Here is a 20,684-nt window from a genome sequence, read left to right on the forward strand (position 1 = left end):
GCTTTGCTGTTAAGCCTGGACTTCTGAAACTCTGTATGGGTACTGTCAGAATATACTTAGATATACAGGCACAGCTAATGGCATTTTGAATAGGACTCCAGTTGTTAAGGCAATACAGTCAGGAGTTAAATCCTTGGTAGCTCTAAATGACCCAGAGGGCTGGTGTCTAAAATATGTAAGAAAATTACCAATTAAAAATGGTATTAAGAAAAGAATGGAGTTCTCACCAAGAAACACAAATGACTAACAAGTCCCTTCAACATCCTTAGTCACTGTAAGAAAGCAAATTAATGTTGTGGTCTTCCACACTGGACCAGTGCACTGAGCAAACACTGGGCACAAACTCCATAGCCAGTCCCACAACACACAGAGGAAGACCCACTCCCAGGCACTCTAACACTTCCAGGATCATAAGATCAGAAGTGAGGAGGACACAACACCTGCCCCAACACCTGGAATAACTGGGACCAGCAGCACCCAGGCACCCAGGTACTCCACCTGACCAGTGGCAAGGTTTCCTTCCAGTCTGAGCCAGTGTCCTGAGCATACCTTGGGTGTGAACTCTGTAGCCTGTCCCACAACACCCAGAGGAAGTTCCATTCCCAGGTGCTCTAATACACCCAGGTCCACAGGATCACATGATCCTAGGATCCCAGGAGTTTGCTCATACGAGGATCTCAGGGTCCCAGAGGCAGCTTGACTCCCAGGAGGTCTGACACACCCAGGATCTCAGGATCACATAGATAGCTGAACTCTGAGGAGTTCTGACACAACCAGGATCACAGGAAGGACAGGCTCCAGTCAGATATAGTGAGGGCAGGTAGCACTAGAGATAATCAGATGGCAGGAGGCAAGCAAAAGAACATAAGCAACAGAAACCAAGGTTACTTGTCATCATTAGAACCCAATTTTCCCACCACAGCAAGTCCTGGATACCCCAACACACTAGAAAAGCAAGACTCAGATCTAAAATCACTTCTCATGATGGTGGTAGATGACTTTAAGAAAGACATAAAGAGCTCCCTTAAGGAAATACAGGAGAACACAGGTAAACAGCTAGAAGCCCTTAAAGAGGAAAAAACAAAATTCCCTTAAAGAATTATAGGAAAACACAATCAAACAGGTGAAAAAATGAACAAAACCATCTAAAAATGGAAATAGAAACAATAAAGAAATCACAAACAGAGACAAACCTGGAGTAGAAACCCTAGGAAAGAGATCAGAAGTAATAGACAAAAGCATCACCATCAGAATACAAGAGATAGCAGAGAGAATCTCAGGTGCAGAAGATACATTGAAAACATTGACAAAACAGTCAAACTAAATGCAAAATGCTCCTAATCCAAAACATGCAGGAAATCCAAGACACAATGAGAAGAGGAAACCTAAGGATAATAGGTATAGAATAGAGGGAAGATTCCCAACTCACAGGGCTAGTAAATACTTTCAACAAAATTATAGAAGAAAAATTCCATAACCTAAAACAAGAGATTCCCAGGAACATACAAGAAACCTACATAACTCCAAATAGACTCAACCAGAAAAGAAATTCCTCCCATCACATAATAATCAAAACATCAAATGCACTAAACAAAGAAAGAATATTAAAAGCAGTAAGGGAAAAAAGGTCAAGTAACATATAAAGGCAGACCCATCAGAATTACACCAGACTTCTCACCAGAGACGATGAAGGCTAGAAGATCCTGAGCAGATATTATACAGACCCTAAGAGAACAAAAATGTCAGCCCGGGCTATTATACCCAGCAAAACAATGTTATTTCTTAAATAAAGAGTAGATTTTACTGTTGAGGCATAGTGGAAAATATAGCTGCTAGTAAGTACTCAGCAGCATGGAATTGTATGATTTAGTAGGATCTCCTGTTAGATAGCTCACTGAGTTGCCTTGAGTTTTTTACATTACTTATGCATTTATTTGAATACACTGAATACTATGTAAAAGGTCATACTTTGGTTCTAAGATACATTAATAATGACCCTATTCTCTAAATAAACACTTTACAGATGTATAGACAAAAATATGCACTGATTTGGCAGTGAACATGCTGCATTTGTAGGAACTTCATTGGTTTAAAAGAACTTAAAAACTGGAATGGCATAATAATGCAGTTTTATTCACAGGAGTCTATTGTAGAGAATTGCTCATCACCTCTGATAGCTCTGTTTATAGTTTTAGTGAGTACAAAGATTGCTGCTGCTACCATAGTAAAAATTTAATCTGGATATAAAATTTTAATTCTGAGAGGAAATTTAGTGGAATAAGTAGAATGGAGCTGAGCCAGGGATAGAACTTCAATAGGATCCCTATGGTGAAAGCAACGTGAACTAACATGTTGTTAACAAAAATGCACAATGATTAAAATCACAGTCCTAACAGTTCTATTCCTGTATTACATAAGAGGAAGTGCCTATTGACTGTTGCCTCTTAAATTTGCTTTGCGTTGGCCTTAGGTTCTTTCATACACCAATAATTCTTACAATACTTTCACTGCCCATCACTTAAACATACCAGTATGTTATGCATCTCATTATACTTATAGTCATGCGTGTTCATTTTAAATATGTCTAGGAATTCAAAGGAAAACAAATAATCTCATAGTAAAAAATATTTATTTAGTTTTATACTCCATTTTTAAATCGGGTTATTTATTTTCTTTTGCCCTCTTAGCTAGTAAGGGACCGGAGGGTAAAAAGCTTCTTCCAAGGAAAGTGATATAGAATATAATATTATGGAGGGATGTAGTTGAAACTAGAACAGGAAGATTAAAGGGTGTTGGATGGTAGGTTATAAGATGTACTATGGTGAAGGATAAATAACAATAAATATCTTTCAAGATTCCATATTGAAGCCACTACTCTAGAAGCTTCCTATAAAATCATACTTCACATAAAATTATGGGAGACAATTCCCCTAACTTGGCATCATATGCTATCAAATACAATCACCAGTACAAAGAATGGGTTATATATTTTGGAAATTGGCAAAGGGAATCCCATGGACTCCCAAAATTCTACAAGATATAGCTAATATTGTGGCTATCCTCCATATCTTAACAGTAAGCCCAAGTTGATTGCTAAAGACACCACCTTCTTATGCCATAGAAAATGGAGAAATCTAGCTTCATTCCTATTAGGTAATATCCATAGTACTTTAAGATACTATACAACCTATCATAGGAGAAAATTTTTCCTCAATCTCAACAAGTTATGAACACTGAAAGCTGTAATAACCACCTATATGCAAGACTGATAGGGAAATAAAAATTTATTTTTATGAGTCTTTTGGATTTATGGTCCACTCTATGCAATAGAATCCATATCTGATATTGTTGGTGAGTCCACTGTGAAGTCATGAGCCCTACAGAACACACTATTTTCTTCTAATGGAACATGGCAGGAAAATGACACCTGATGACATATTACTATACACATAGAAGTGTATCATTCAACACTCGCCCTGGAAAATGGTAATTAATAAGAGTCCAACAACTAGGCAATGAGCAGAAAATGAGAGACTTTGGAATGCTTAGCCCTGAATGGGATATTTTTCACACATCCCTGACCTCAAGGCATCTAATTGAACACATAAAATAACCACAAAGAAAAAGGAACGAGAAAGAAAAAGAAATGCTTCAGGAACCCAACTTGAACAGCTTGCAGTTCTTTGCCTCAGCCACTGAACCATTCACAGAGCATTCCCCTATAGGGAAGATGAACAAAGTAGTAAAGAATGCATTAATTAGTTGTGTAAGCTTTTAAACTTAATCAACACATAGCAAATGCTCTTTTCTCTAGGAGAAATAATAGAATCGCAGCTGTGTAAACCAGATTGTCATTGACTTTGTCATTATTTTGGACATAATTCTGTAAATTATAAGAAGATAAAGATTAATATACAACACAAGACAAGTAAACTGTATAGGCGATAAGTGCTTTATCATATTTTCTATGTGGATAGAAAATTTATGGGTTGAATCAACCAGCATTCACAGTGATCAGAGGAGATAAATTTGGGGAAATATTATTTAATAATAAAGCCTGAAGGTTGCCTAGACATTCCCCATTGAAACTGGATGGAGTTTCTGTGCCAGGAAGCTTACATATCATTAAGAAAGGCTTCTTTCACAAGGCAGTGGTGGCACACACCTTTAATCCCAGCACTTGGGAGGGAGAGGCAGGCGATTTCTGAGTTCGAGGCCAGCCTGGTCTACAGAGTGAGTTCCAGGACAGCCAGGGCTACACAGAAAAACCCTGTCTCAAAAAAAAAAAAAAAAAAAAAAAAAGAAAAAAAAGAAAAAAAAAGAAAAGAAAAACTAACCAACAAACAAAAACAAAACAAAAAGGCTTCTTTCCTATACACTTGGTTAAGAGCAATAAGTAGAATTGAAACTGTGGTTACTGCCTGGGTATGAACATAGAAGCATTCTTTTCTACTGTGAATGATTTCAAGACACTATCTTTTTATCCATTTCAATGGAATGTTAATGCAATTGCCTATTGATTGATTGAGATAACATGCACAGAGTGATTTCATTTCACGTGTTCTGACTACAGCTGTGCTTTGGTTTGACTGTCTTTGTTTCATACATATTTCTTAGGACAGTCCATTGGTCTTACAGTCTGACAGAAATGTAACAGTGAATGCAAGGAACCACATGGGGCAGCTCACTGGACAGCTGACAGTCGGTGAGTGTTTGGAGGTAAAGTTTGCTCATTCTGTCTTTTATATTCTGTGGTCAAAGTGAAATATTTGTAGCTGTGTCACTTCTGTAACTCATGGGCAGAGATGTCTGTGTAGTCCAGTTGACTTGCACATGATCCAATGTGACCTCAAGTTAGTTATGATTTCCAAAACTGGGTAGTTATTAGTCAGTACGTTACAGTGGGACTAAATTACCCTGGCTATAGTAATCATTACCCCTAAATTTTAAAATGTACAAGTTTTCTGTAACATATTTTCATGGTATATCAAAATAGATTTAGAAAACACATGAGGTGGTATGACAGCTTGATGTGACAACATGATGTCTATGTATCTTTTATTTTAGGAGAGTAATTTTCTGAGGAGAGGGATTATACACACATACACACACACACAAATGCACACACAATTTTACTGTAGCAAGTATCAGTACCTTCAGTTTCTAACAAAGCTCTTTGTTGAGATTATGTCTGAAGGATTTAGTAATTGAAATACAAATTAAAGAAAAACGTGCTAGTATGTTCTTTACTTACTTCTTTTGTTTTCTAAAATAGGATGTCATATAAACTAGAATGGCCTCAAACTGACTATGTAGCTGAGGCTAACCTTAACCTTCTGATTCTCTTGTCTGCACCTCCCCGACGCTGTGCTTATACAGTACACAGTTCAATATAATGGACTGACCCAGAGGCTTCCCTGCAAACTAGCAAACACTCTACCAAGAAACATCCTCAGTTCTATTGGATTTACTATTATTAAATAAATGTTAACTATTGACTTCCAAACACCATGTAAAAATATTTTACTCAGTTTTTAATAAGGAAAAAGGCAAAGTAAAAGTCATTTGTAACTAAATTACATATACTTGATATTCATATAATGCTAAAATATTTTGGTATTATATATATATATTTTTGTATATATATATACATGTGTGTTATACATATATATATATATATATATATATATATATATATATATATATATATATATATAGTCTGTGATATAATTACAGGATACTGTCATTTGTTGACTCATGTTTTACCCCCTTGACCCTATTTTCTATTTACTATTAGTTATCAAAGTACATGTTTTGCCATAAAATATATTGCTCTTTTATAAAAAGGGAACTCAAATAAATTTACTAAACTTTCAGGAATGAAACATTTCTATGTATGCATGAGCATGCCAGAATCCTCAAGCTCTTACTGTTAATTTCAATAGCAATTTGGAACTGTTTCAGAGTAGTGTAAGCTGGAATGAAGAACTGGGAGATTTTCCAAGTCAAAATTTTCTCATTGTTAAGTACTCCTAGTAAAATAGGATCTTATATTGTGTTCAGTTCACCATAGCTGAAGTAGTTCTTAGTGGAACTATCAACAGATAAGTTAAAAGCACAGAGACTCTATTGCAAAAATACACTGTCAAATGACAGTTACGTAATTCCTGCCTGTAGCATGAAGCAGCTGTTTGATTACAGGGTGTGTAGATAGATGCCATCTGCATTTCATTTTATGCATGAAATATGAAGGCTATGTTTTGCTTGCATTTTAGCCATTCTAGAAAACTCTGTAAATGTAATATTAATATTATTCAAATGAGAAAAAGGAGAAGTAGTCATTTAACTTTAATGAATACATTTTTTGCAATTATTTCTGTGATTAGAAATACATCTAAAGTAAGAAAACTAGAAGTAAAAGCTGGGGGTTTGGGCACGCTCTTGTTGACTACCATATTTTTTTTTAATTCCTTTGTAAATGTCAATAAAAAAGCAAAAGCACATTAAGTATAGAGCGAGTAGTAATATATTAAATCATCTGGTATATACAGGTGTGCTGAGACACCCTCTTAAGCCCACCACAGGGGCAGTTGAAGCAAACAGGTATCTGTGAGCTTCAGGCCACCCCTGTCTACACAGTGAATTCTTGGTCAGTTAGGACTAGACTGAGAGACGTTTTCTTAGATGCAGACTTATATAGTAAAAGTCAAAGTATATCTGAATATTAACCATTTCAGTGAACCCTACGAAACAACTTACCTCTCTTGGAGATCAAGTTGACCCTTTCCTAAAATAAGCATGACACTTAATTTGAATGCTTCTAGGAAAAACGGGCTGTCTTTGGTGTCCTTAAATGGGAGGTCATAGTTCTATGTTGAAAATGTCATAATTTTGGTAGTGGTGTTTATAAATATAATGTCTTGTATTACAATGCACTGATATTCTGTGAACTGTTCTATGATGACTTTCTATCACATCATCTTTCTTATAGTAGTTAAGGTAAATGGTGTTCATTATGATTATTGCCAAGTATCTATCACTGATATTTATACACCACACATTAAAATATCAACCTGGGAAAGGTAATTTTCCATCCTATAGTAATTAAAGATGAACTCATTCTTGCAATATATTCTGTCAAGTTTTGTGTTTAGAAAAAAAAAATTGTTGACATAGGTAACATTTAAATCCTCTTTCCTTATTTTTTAACTTTCCATTCAGTTTTTGTTTAGTGACATGATAATAATTATGGTTCTTAGGTATAACAATATTTGTTAATATTAAAATATAATACCTCCAAATCAGCATATAGTTGTGAATTATAATGTATTTATTCTGCAAATCTAAGGTTACCTAACAGTATATTTCTTTCTAATAAAAACGACCATTAAACAGATTTTAAATAGTTTTTTCCCAGATTTTATTACTCTATTATAATGGAAAAGAAAAGTTACCTCAGTAGTAGCTATTTGTTCTATTATGTCCTTCAAAATGCTGTTAGAGCTATGAACAAAACAGAAGCTTGTTTGCCTTGAGTGTTTCTTCATTGTAAGCCAACGCTTCCTTAGTTCATGTAAAAACAGACCTGTAATATAACCCAGAGATGTGATATGTTTGGTATGTGAATTATAACAGTGTTTTTCTACATTTGAAATAAAAAACAAATTATTCCTCTTCTGTAAATACATAGGAAATGTCATATATTTATACTTGAATGTATAAATGTATGTATAGATATATATGCTTTATTTTTATTGGATATTTTATTTAAATATATTTCAAATTTTATGCCCTTTGCTGGTCTCCCTCCACCTCCAGAGACCTCCTATCCTATCCTCTCTCCCCCCTCCCAGCTCACACCCCTGGCATTACCATACACTGGTTCTTGGAGACTTCACAGAACTAAGGTCCTCTCCTCCCATTGATGTCTGACAATGCCATCATCAACTACATGTGGCTGGAGCCATGGGTCCCTCAATGTGTATTCTTTGGTTTATGGTTTAGTCCCTGGGAGCTCTGTGGGTCTTCTTGGTTGATACAGTTTATTTTCCTATGGGGTTGCAAATCCCTTCAGCTCCTTCAGTCCTTTCTTTAACTCCTCCACTGGGGACCCCATGCTCAGTCCAATGGTTGTCTGTGAGCATCTACTTCTGTATTTGTCAGGCTCTGGCAGAACCTCTAAAAAGACAGTATATCAGGCTCCTTTCAGCAAATACTTCTTGGCATCCACCATAATGTCTAGGTTTGGTGATTCCACATGGGATGGGTCCCCAGGTAGGGCAGTCTCTGGATGGTCATTCCTTCAGTCTCTGCCCCTCACTTTGTCTCTGTAATTCCTTCCATGGGAACTTTGTTCCCCCATCTAAGAAGGATCACAGTATCCACATTTTGGGCTTCCTTCTTCTTGAGTTTCATGTGGTTTATGAACTGTATCTTGGGTATTCTGAGCTTCTGGGCTAATATCCACTTATCAGTGAGTGCATACCATATATGTTCTTTTGTGATTGGGTTACCTGACTCAAGATGATATTTTCTAGTTCCATCCATTTGCCTAAGAATTTCATAAATTCATTGTATTTAATAGCTGAGGAGTCCTCCATTGTGTAAATGTACCATATTTTCTGTATCCATTCTTCTGCTGAGGGACATCTGGGTTCTTTCTAGCTTCTTGCTATTATAAATTAGGCTGCTATGAACATAGTGGAGCATGTGTGCTTATTACATTTTGGAGCATCTTCTAGGTATATTGGTCTTGAGATAGTACTTTCCCTCCTTATATTGGAGTTTTCCATTTATTATCCTTTGAAAGACTGGATTTGTGGAGGGATACTGTGTAAATTTGTTTTCTCATCGAATATCTTTGTTTCTCCATCTATGGTTATTGAGAGTTTTGCTGGTTATAGTAGTCTGGGCTCACCCTTGTACTCTCAGGGTCTGTATGATGTCTGCCAAGATTCTTCTGGCTTTCATAGTTTCTAGCAAGAAGTCTGGTGTAATTGTAATAGGCCTGCCTTTATAAATTACCTTATTCTCTTACTGCTTTTAATATTCTTTCTTTGTTTTGTGCATTTTGTGTTTTGATTATTATATGACAGGAGGAATTTCTTTTTTGATCTGATCTATTTGATGTTCTGTAGGCTTCTTGTGTGGTCATGTGCATCACTTTCTTTAGGTTAGGGAAGTTATTTTTTCTATAATTTTGTTGAAGATATTGACTGGTTCTTTAACTTGGGAATCTTCACTTTCTTCTACACCAATTATCCTTAGGTTTGGTCTTCTCATTGTGTCCTGGATCTCCCGAATGTTGTGAGTTAGGATCTTTTTTGCATTTTGCATTTCTTTGATTGTTGTTTCAATGTTTTCTATAGTATCTTTGATGCCTGAGAGTCTCTCTTCCATTTCTTGTATTCTGTTGTTGATACTTGCATCTATGGCTCCTGGTCTCTTTCCTACGTTTTCTATCTCACAGGTTGTCTCCTTTTATGATTTATTTATTGTTTCTACTTCCATTTTTAGATCCTGGATGGTTTTGTTCAATTCATTCACCTGTTTGATTGTGTTCCTGTAAGTCTTTAAGAGATTTTTGTGTTTCCTTTTTAAGGGTTTCTATGTGTTTACCTGTGTTCTCCTGTATTGCTTTAAGGGAGTTATTTATGTCCTTCTTAAAATCATCTATCAGCATCATAGATGATATTAAGTCCACATCTTCCTTTTTCAGTGTGTTGGAGTATCCAGGACTTGCTGTAGTGGGATAACTGTATTCTAATGGTGCCAAGTAATCTTGGTTTCTGTTGGTAATATTCTTGAATTTGCCTTTAGTTATCTGGTTGTCTCTGGTGTTAGATGTTCTTGCTGTCCCTGGCTGGAGCTTGTTCTTCCCGTGGGTCTATAAGCCTGTGTTAGCACTCCTGAGAGACCAGCTCTCTCCTGGCAGGACCCGTACACTGTGGACTGTTGAAGAGCCTCAGCCTGTGGGTGCAGATGGTTGAACAGATCCTGTCCCAGCTGCTCCACTGATCTTGCTCCTGGCTTGCCCCACTCTACACAGTTATTGGAGAGAAAGTGGCTGTTTCACTTCCAAGCCCAGGAGTAAAAACACTCCTGGGAGAACAGGTCTTTCCTTGTGGGACCTGTGCACAGCGGGCTGTGGGACAACCTCAGCTCAAGGGTGCAGATATATTTGATACTCTTAAGGAGGCACTATAATGTATTATATAGAAAAAGGTCGTTTATTGTGACACAGTAGTACAATTATAAATTTTAATTTTACTGTAACATTTGTAATTGATGTTTCAACAATAGGGTTCACTAATAGATACATATACATATTTGCATGTAACAACTAATGTAAAAAGAGATCATTAATTTAAAAGACAGCAAGAAGCAGTATAGATGAGATTTTAAAAAGAGGAAAAGTAAGAAAAAATATGTACTCATAGTATAATCTCACAAAGAAAAAAATTTAAAACCATATATCTTGAGTTACCTTTGATTTTTATAATAACCCCATCTTTAATGTAATACATTTAAATATACTTAGAGTTATTTTAACGTTTGATTTCAGCTAATGGTTGCTCTTTATTTTTTTGTGGTTTTTTTGTTTATTTATTTTTTTTAATTAGGTATTTTCTTCATTTACATTTCCAATGCTATCCCAAAAGTCCCCCCATAGCCTCTTCACCAACTCTCCTCCCCGCCCCCCTGGTTGCTCTTTAATACAACATACCTAATAAAATTTAGGTGTCAAAATGAATTTTTAGGTCAAAATGAATGTTTCATTTTTATACTATAGAAACTTTTATAATATACATTTTATACTTAGTATACTGTCAAAATATTTCTATAAAATATTCTTTGTTGCTTTTCTAAGTGTTATGATAAAATAACTTTAGAAAAGTAACTCAGTGGAAGTCAAAGTTGGCTTGTCTTTGCAGGGCTGTCAAGGCACCAACATTGTGCATCAGCTGTCCATGTCACATCTGTGTTCAATAAATGCATTGTATTAGTTCTAGGCCTGACCTCTCTGCTTTCTCTCTATGTAGTCCAGTACCTTCTTAGGGAACAGTGCCACCTTAAAAATTATATCCTAGTAATTTCACACAGACATGACCAAATGACTATCTCCGCAGATTCTTACCAAATGCACCATTAACAAAAACAACCATAAAAGAAAGCGTGAAGGTAACTTGATTTTCATTCTCATGTGACTTTATCTAATATACATATGAAAGACACAAATCGGACCATAACTTGAGACATTTAATAACGAATTTCAATATGTAGAACTTGTTTATAAATATTCAAAATACTAGGTAGCCCTCTCTTACTTGAATTTCAGTGATGACTTTTAAAGAACTTGAATGGCTATTTGTAGAGTTATGTGGCTTATGCATAGTGATAATTTCTAGCATGCCAAGTCTACTTCATTATCTGAGTGAAACAATAAAGGTAATTGGGAATAAGAACTGGAATGTCATTCTTAATATTTACTTTCAAAGTGTACTTAAAACCACAATACTGTGCTTCACATAGCATCTGACATTTTACTATTCTTCTCTTTATTTAATTTTCAGTCAATTTGGAAAAATGAATTCACAATGAATTAGCTTCTGACCACAGCTAGTGCTAGGGTCAAGGCTTATTTAGTCATGTTCTATATTATTAATTTCTAATTAATAAAATGCAGTGGTATAAGAAGATGCATTAAAACTCTAGTTTCAGTCAATCTCCTCATTCTCAGTTATTATGTGTAATTATTGTGTGATTTAATCATGAGTATCTTAATGGGCTTAATTCTATATCAATAAAAGTAACTACATACCATTTACAAGATATTTTAAAAAGTGATGTCCATTTACTAACAATGTCCTTCCTTCCTCATTTCTTCTTTCCTTTTGCCTGTCTGTCTGTCTTCTGGTGTATGCTTGTATGTATGAATATAAATACTATGATTGTGGTGGTAGTCAACTCTTACAGCAGAGTTGACTTTGGCTTATTTGGAGGACTAGAGGTACTTGCCTTGTCTGCCCAGGGAGACTTGAGAGGGAACTCAAAGTCAGAAGACAGGCATAACAACTCACTAAGTATAGAGGTTCAAGATATAAGTTCAATGAAATTGGTAATCATGTGTGAATAGGTAGATTTATCACTAATTATAATAACAGTAATAAATTCATATGATATATTTTATATATCAAGATGTTGCAGAGAGCAATTTATAGTTTTAATGGGAATGTAGTTTAACAATTAATTGTATTTAGCCAGGTTAATTCTCTTTATGTGACTCCCAGATGCTGGAGGCAAGTCTCCTGGCATCCATGCATATTATACACTACCTACAGCGGATGAAGAATGTTCCCTAGATTATGGTATCTGTTATGTATATGCTAGTGATTGAAAGTTCCAATAGGTCTACATATAAATGATTCTTTATACTTGACCAAACCCTAAGCAGTCCTTATGGACAAAATAACTATATTTTCCTAGACTATCTCAATGACTATTCTCTACTACTCTAAAAGTTATTTTTACTTTTAGTATGAGAAATGTGTTTGATGTACCTTCTGACAACTTACATGCCTCATTATCTAAAGTTCCTAACAAAAATGGCATTATCTTCTCCATGCACCATAGGCTTTTATTTTCATACATGTAGAATTTTAAAATTAAGAATGTAAAGAAAAGGTAGCTAAGTCAGCAACCTAGATATCCTAGTTTCCTTCAGCTCTTGGCTCTTAAAAAAAGGAATTTAATTGAAATTTAATCCACAGAATAATTCAACTAGTCCAATTAATATTTTGTTTGTCACTACTAAACATCAGCATATTTTATTCCTAGATGAATGGAGAAAAACGTAGATGAGAGTTTTATAATAAATATTTAAAGACCCATAGAGTGACATGCAATCTAGTGTTAAAGCAATTACTGTGAACACCTGGGAATCATTTAATTGACTGCAGATGGTGTAGGACAGGTACAAAGTAGAAGGTTACATATTACTCTCACATAGGCAAGTTACGGTTTTTGTCATTGACTTATTTTGCATATGACTTAGATATATTGGAATGGCCTTGTGCAAATTAATAGGAATGGCTATTTTCTATGAAGTAAGCTATGAAAATCTTAGAGAATAAACCAAAAGTGAAAAGAAATCTTCTCAGGTTTAATGCTACCTGTGAATTTTAAGTGATTAATGGGTTGTTGATTTTGATCATTATTAATTGTTTAATTAACTCATTAATATTAGTTAAGTTGATATGAATTGGTTTAATATTAATTAATCATTCTGGAAAAGCTGTAAGTGGAAACAGATGCCTATTATATTCAAGAGCAAGATGATAGGACTAGAAATAAGAATGCTTAATTTAAGTAACTGGAAAAAAAAACACTGGCATTCAGGTTTTGAAAAGTTTAAAAGGAGAATCCTGAACACTTATATTTCATGTTTGAATTTATATTATTTGAATTATATTTATGTAATTAAATTTACAGTCTTGTGTGTTTTCTTTAATAGAAACTTATTGGGAAATTCAGTTAGGGGAGAACTAAATAAGGATATATGAATGTTATCACCCTTATATATGAGTAAAGAGATATATAACAGAATGTCATATGAACACTAAAAAGTACTTATTTCTAATTGTATTACTATTTTAAAATTGGATAAATAGGCTGTCCCAAATATTTGTTTAATTTTCCTGCTTTTAAAATAATAAAAACACATAATTAGGGAGTGTCTTCCCCCCACCCCTGCAAAAGTTGGACAGAACTATTTGGGTGGTCACTTTTCGAACTCTGCCTGCTGTGTTTCCAGGTTCCCTGAGCCCTTGTATAAGATCTGACACTGCAGATCTGTTAGCCCAGCTCTGCTAAAAATGATCGGTGTAAATCTGCTAAAGACTGTTCTAGAAGGAACTGACCTCTGCTTCACAAGGTCAACAGTGAACAATCTGAGAAAATAGTCCATCCTCTTATGTCAATAGATGGCCATGCTTTTACTGATAGAAAATAGTCTGAAATTACCCTCTTCTCAGACAGAATATATCCTTTACCATATAGCCTGGTGTGATCTGTCATTCTCAAAGGTGTAAATTGACTGTTTGGGAATAAGGGCAAATGGAGCAAATGATAAATGGTACCTCTTTAAGAACTCATCATATAAATTGCACATTACTCCAAATTACCTGTATCTGTGGATTCCAATACCTTTATATATGAGTAAAAACAAAAACTTCCCAGAATGCAGTATAATACCTGAACACTTGTTTAACAAGGGCACTGCCCTAGGATTGATTGTGGTACCTCAAAAAAAAAGTTTAAAATTAATTTGAATATATATAATCTAATCGTTTCTAAAGTTATAATGTTGATGAAATGGCTGGATAATCACTTTCTTAAATCTGTGACAATAGACTTTGTTTATTTAAGGATGATTATAGCTTGCCATCTTAATTTAAATTTTAAGGAGATTTGCACTGAAGTATGTGTAGAAAAAAAAATCACAACTCAAGACCAAGGGCCTCTGCTCAGTGGGAGTGGGTGGGTTGGGGAGAAGAGCTGGAGGAGGGTAGAGGGGGATTTGGGCACTTGAAATATAAATGAAGAAAATATCTAATAAGAAATAAATAAAAGAAAAAAAGAAAAATCGCAATGCTTTGCAAGGCATTAAAATGTAAAGGAAGACAAACAAATTGGAAAATGGTGCTTTTGTGCTTCATATTTTACACTTTAAGTTTAATGATCACATGGCAACTGGAATTGATGATATTGAAGCTTATCATTAGGCCAAGCTTTGTTGTTAATAAATCTCTTTTGGACCTGAGTTTTCAGGTAAACGTGTGTTCTACACATAACTTACTAATTGAATGTATAGGCTTGTGTGTTTTCTTTAATAGAAATTTGTGTGGAAATCCATAAATGGAGAACAAAATTCACAAGTGTATAATTATACATATATATGGAGCTGAATAAATATATTTGGAATATACCCTCAGGATTGTTCCCTTCTAAATAATTAGATACCAAGGTGAATTGCCAATCATGGGGACGAGGAAGATAGACTTTGGGGAGTGAGTGCACCTTATATTAGTGTAGCTCTATTACCTTGCAGTAGCTCTTCTTTAATAGCTTTTATTATCCTTTTTGTTGAAGTTTTTTTCAAATTACCATATATGTGTATATGTTTGTGTGAATGTATATCACATGTGTGTATTTCTGAAGAAGCCTGAGGATGGTATAGAAGCTCCTACAGCTGAAGGTACAGAGAGCTGTCAGATCCCAGGTGTGGGCATAAGGAACCCGGTATGGAACCTCTTCTAGAGCAACAAAATGATCTTAGCCTCTGAACCATCTTTTCAGTCTGTTCTTATAGGTAGTTTTGCATCATTTTCAAGTCACATATTATGCATATCATGAAGAATAAATGACATTTGTGATATAAAATGGATCAGAGGAAGAGGAGAAAATGAAACAATTCATGTCTCATTTTATTTGCCTTTTCTTATGTATTTATAATACATAGTTCATAATAATGAAGCTTCATTATAAAGTTCTCTTCTGCTTTTCTAAGACTTAAGGTGTTTGTTTGTTTTTTTTTTTTTCCTTTCCATTTGTGATGTATGTAGTACTAAAAATTAAACCCAGGACCTTCTTCGTGGAAGGCAACCATTCCATTTCTGATCTACAACACCAGCCCCTGGCAGCAGCTGCTCCCGCTCCCGCTCCCACTCCCCCTCCTCCTCCTCCTCCTCCTCCTCCTCCTCCTCCTCCTTCTCCCTCCCTCTCCCCTCTCTCTCTCCTCCTCCCCTTCCTCTTCCTCCTCCTCCTTCTTCTTCCTTCTTTTTCCCCCCTGCGCCTCCTCCTCCTCCTCTTCTTTATTATTTTTCTTCTTTGTTCTTCATTATCTGGATCTTTGCCTAAAGTTCTTAACTAGGCTGACATTAAAATTTATATTCTTCTACCTCAGCTATAATTACAAGTGTGCTGAACTTTCAGACCAGCACTACCACATCTAGTTAATTAGGGTGGTCTAGTTAAAATAACTAAGCAGATCTTAATACCATTACAAATTTTCTGAAATATTATTACTAGATGTTTGACTGAATGATTTAATGAAGTCAAAAATATCTTATTCTGATTCCATATACTTCTTTTACCCTCTGCAGAAAGGGAATACTTTGGTCATTCTTCGTTGGGTTATTTGGTTGTTCCTATTCTCAGTTTACATTTATATGTATGTTTTGTAAATGTTTGCAAACACATTAGTTTCATAATCTCTAAATAATACTTCCTTACTTTTATTTCACCACAAAGCAGCAGGAATATGTTAATGAATCATAATTTGCCAGACATGTTGGCACACACAAGTAATCTAGCACTTGGAATGTGGAAGCTGACAGATCATCTATGTCTATATAGTGGATCTGAAACCATCCTGCCCACCTCCAAAATATTTAAGACCTTATTTTCTCCTGTTGTGCTATTTATAAAATAACCACAAGAACAGAACATGGTAGGTAGTAATTTTTTTCTTCATAAATGCTCTGATGAAAATCCCTGTGTATCAGATTCCTTGCAGAGTTGCTAAGTGAGCTGTTTTTAAAAATTCTTAAACATTTTTTGCATCCTAAGAATATCTTAGATATTATTATCTAGATATTGTTTAGATATATATAATACCTAAGAGTACTTTAGACATTTGTATCTAGGGAATAAAGCTTTCAGTAATTTATGCTAAAAAATTAACCATGAAATTTACACAGCTTTGAGATATCATAATCATAAATAAATAAATAAAATTCATTGAAAATCCTAACAAACAGAATAGATATTATGCTATGGTAATTTTTATGAGGGCACTCTGAGAAACATTTGCCTATATTATACATTTAAATATGTGACACTGAAATTCTATTTCTAGAATTTTATAGACTAAATTATAATGTATGTTCATACAATATAAATTATTAAATATGTTTTTCTCATCAGTTCTATGTGAAACTGCCAAATTCCTGAATCAACTAAAATATCCAAATGTTCCTTACATGAGTAGTCAATCACTCTGTACTATACTAAGACAGAGGAGGTGTATGTCAGAATTGAGAGCAATGGCAAATTATAGTAAAGAAACAACCAGAAAACCTGTTCATAATATGTTGAATGAAAAATGCCATCTGATAAATTATATAGATTTTTTTTTTGAGAAGGAAACCTGTCATAGTATATCCTCAGCTAACTTTAACTCATTGAACTTCCCCTGCCTTAGATTTCTGAAAGCTACAAAATATAATCCAAAGGAACCACCCCAGACAGGTTACATTATACATTACATTCCCAAGAGGGAATCAGAAAAAGGTGTCACTTAGCTTTTGATCACTATTGATGGTGAACGCTGAGATAGTCTTAAAAGTCTGTTACAACCTCTATCCATATTTTACCATTATTAACAGAATTAGAAACAGAACTCAGGGGTATGGCTAAATAACAAATTGAGAGCAAGTTGTATTGTAGGATGAAAAAAACACAGTGAAGAGAGATAGTAGGTTTCTGAAGAGGCAGTTGTAGTACCTAGGTTTTGGGCAGTTTCCTAACAGCAAAATCTAAGGAAAGGGGGGATTGTATATGGATTAAGCTAAGGAGATGTAGAGAATTCCTGGAATGGAATTTGTTGGTCTTTTTGTTAGTATCATTTACTCCCCTTCCTTTCATGAAAGTATTGTATTTGTCATGACAATATATGATGGGAGTGATGAATTTTGCAAGGCTAAAGATGCAGTGTCCATTGTAATGAAACAAAACACAATTGGTAGTCACTCTGGCCAGTCTGGTCTGGTTCCAGGTGGTTGGATTGCCTGTTGGTTGGTTGGATGGTTGGTTAGTTTGATTTTCCCATGGTGTCTTTTGCAGTAATGGCCTGTGGTTGAGTTCCACATAGCCAGATCCTCCACCTACCAACTCAGTGCCAGTCTGTTCTGCTTCACCATTGTGGTTGTAAATTGTCTGATTCTGGGGAGCTTCATAAAGAACAAATGTTTATTTAGGTCATGGTTCTGGAGTTTCAAGATCAGGGTGACAGCATCAATCTGCTGCTATGGAGGCCTCATGATTGAGACATCACAGGAACAGAAGTATTGCAGGATTGACAGTCCATAAAGCAAGACTGACACAAAGTCAGTGATACAGTGAGATGAGACAAAATGACAACTATCTGGGATCCCAAGAAAATGTCATGAATCTCTTCAGAGGCCATATCATCAATGAACCTCATAGTAGGCACTGCCTCATTAAGTTGCCACTACTTCTACATGACCACCAAGAAACAATCCTCAGACACAAACTTTTTGGCAAACAACACAGTCATACACTACCACAAGGTATAGGGAACGGCCTATCTATAGAGGAATATAATGACAGAATGTTCTGGATGGTGAAGAATTTGTCCTGTAACTGATTATGTTGACAGTTATACATGGTTAGCAATGTTAGAAGTATATGCCATGAAAAAAGTCAACTTACCATCCAGCATCACTCCTTAAAGCAAAGTATGGAAGATGGGAATATTATGCATACTAACACATGAAATCAATGTCTGCACCATTTTAATTATACCCTTAACTGCCTGTACTAAGTTTTTTTGCACTTATTTTTGTAAAAGAAAGATGAGCGTGATTTTATTTTTATTTTTTATAATTTGGAAATTATATAATAGAAAGATAGATTTTATTGTGGACATTAGGAAAAACATTGACTAGTAAGTTAAAAACACCCCTTTCTGTTAATAAAAATACATTACTAATTACTTCCTTTGGAATATTACTCATCTAGCAGTCTTAGCCATACACTTTGGGAACCTTATTAAGTAAATGAGAGTTAAAAGAAAATACTACATCATCTTGACAACTGATCTGATAAAAGAGTAGGTTCTGAGGAACTAAATGGCCAAGTAATATCTACAAAGGATCATGCTGTGCCAATGAATAGCTCACATTCTCAGTGAGATAGAGAGAGATTTCATCACACACACAGAATGGCATGCATCTTAAAACTTGTGACCTACTTAACTCTGGAGACTTTTACTTCATTATTTAGGATCAACTTAGTATACCAGAATGGCAAGGGTTGCTACATACTGTTTAAAGCACAAATAAAAAAAAATCATTGAAAACTTTCTTATGTAAGTATATCATATATACATATACATTGTACATATGTACTTAATTGGTATTTATGGAAATATATGTATATTTTAATTATGTGTATGTATACATTACTACATATATAAATACATATTATATAATTTAAAATCTGAAAATGCATATAATGTCTATGTACTTACTTGAGGCGCTGAAGAATCTTTTTGCTTAATCTTCCTCCTTTGTTGTTTTAATAGATTTGACATTCAGATGAACAAGCACAATCAATTTACTTTAATATTTATTTCTTCTAAGATTTAATACTGTTTTCCAGCTACTGGTTTCAATACAAAAATTTATTAGAAAATTCTGTAACTATATTATTTTATATTTTTTCATTTTTAATTTTTTCAATTAATTTGTAATCGGCTTTGTTTCATTTTATGTTTGAAAGGCATAATTTTTCTTATTTATTTCATTTTCTTCATGTATGTATATATGCGTAGCAGATACCTGCAATTTTCTTTAATAATTTATATTTCTAGTATATGAATTTCCTTCATTATCTTCCTGTTTTTGAATATGTTTTTCTCTAGTCAAAATATGGCCTAGTCGGCCATCACTGGAAAGAGAGGCCCATTGGACACGCAAACTTTATATGCCTCAGTACAGGGGAACGCCAGGGCCAAAAAATGGGAATGGGTGGGTAGGGAAGTAGGGGTGAGGGTATGGGGGACTTTTGGTATAGCATAGGAAATGTAATTGAGGAAAATACATAATAAAAAAATATTAAAAAAAAAGATTTGAAGAAGTAAAAAGAGATACACAGAAATCAAAAAGACAAAAAAAAAAAAAAAAAAAAGAAAATCCGAATTATTTTTTAAGTGTGATTATGTTATGTTTTTATTTTTATTATTTATTTGTTTGTTTGTTTGTTTGTTTTCAAGACCGGGTTTCTCTGTATAGCCCTGGCTGTCCTGGAACTCACTTTGTAGACCAGGCTGGCCTTGAACTCAGAAATCCACTTGTCTCTGCCTCCTGAGTGCTGGGATTAAAGGCGTGTGCCACCATGCCCGGCTTATTTTTTTTTAATTTTATTTTTTTTATTAGGTATTTATTTCATTTACATTTCCAATGCTATCCCTAAAGTCCCCTACACGCTCCCCCACCCACTCCCCCACCCACCCACTCCCACTTCTTGGCCCTGGCATTCCCCTGTACTGAGGCAGATAAAGTTTGCACGACCAATGGGCCTCTCTTTCCACTGATGGCCGACTAGGCCATTTTCTGATACATATGCAGCTAGAGACACGAGCTCCGGGGGGTACTGGGTAGTTCATATTGTTGTTCCACCTATAGGGTTGCAGATCCCTTTAGCTCCTTGGATACTTTCTCTAGCTCCTCCATTATTTTTATTTTTATTCATAAGTTTATTGTTCTTAAACACGTCTTCTGAAATGTATCTGTAATGTAAATGTAAATGTCACTTTCATTTACTTGGATGATGCATTGGGTGAGAGCTGGTACAAACTTTGAATACATGGATAGGGCTGA

The 20,684-nt window shown here is 34.9% G+C and overlaps 1 protein-coding gene across 1 annotated transcript in view; it reads left to right on the top strand.

Moving 5' to 3' along the window:
* The window catches only part of Sgcz (sarcoglycan zeta), a 1,088,618-nt gene that overhangs the window by 986,164 nt on the left and 81,770 nt on the right, over positions 1-20,684 (top strand). The window contains exon 4 of the mRNA XM_021169917.3: positions 4,618-4,705. Coding sequence (XP_021025576.1) covers positions 4,618-4,705 — 88 coding nt within the window. The remainder of the gene's footprint in view (positions 1-4,617; positions 4,706-20,684) is intronic.

Source organism: Mus caroli, unplaced genomic scaffold (assembly GCF_978045245.1).
Source record: "Mus caroli unplaced genomic scaffold, Mus_caroli_1 scaffold_10, whole genome shotgun sequence".
Taxonomy (NCBI): domain Eukaryota; kingdom Metazoa; phylum Chordata; class Mammalia; order Rodentia; family Muridae; genus Mus; species Mus caroli.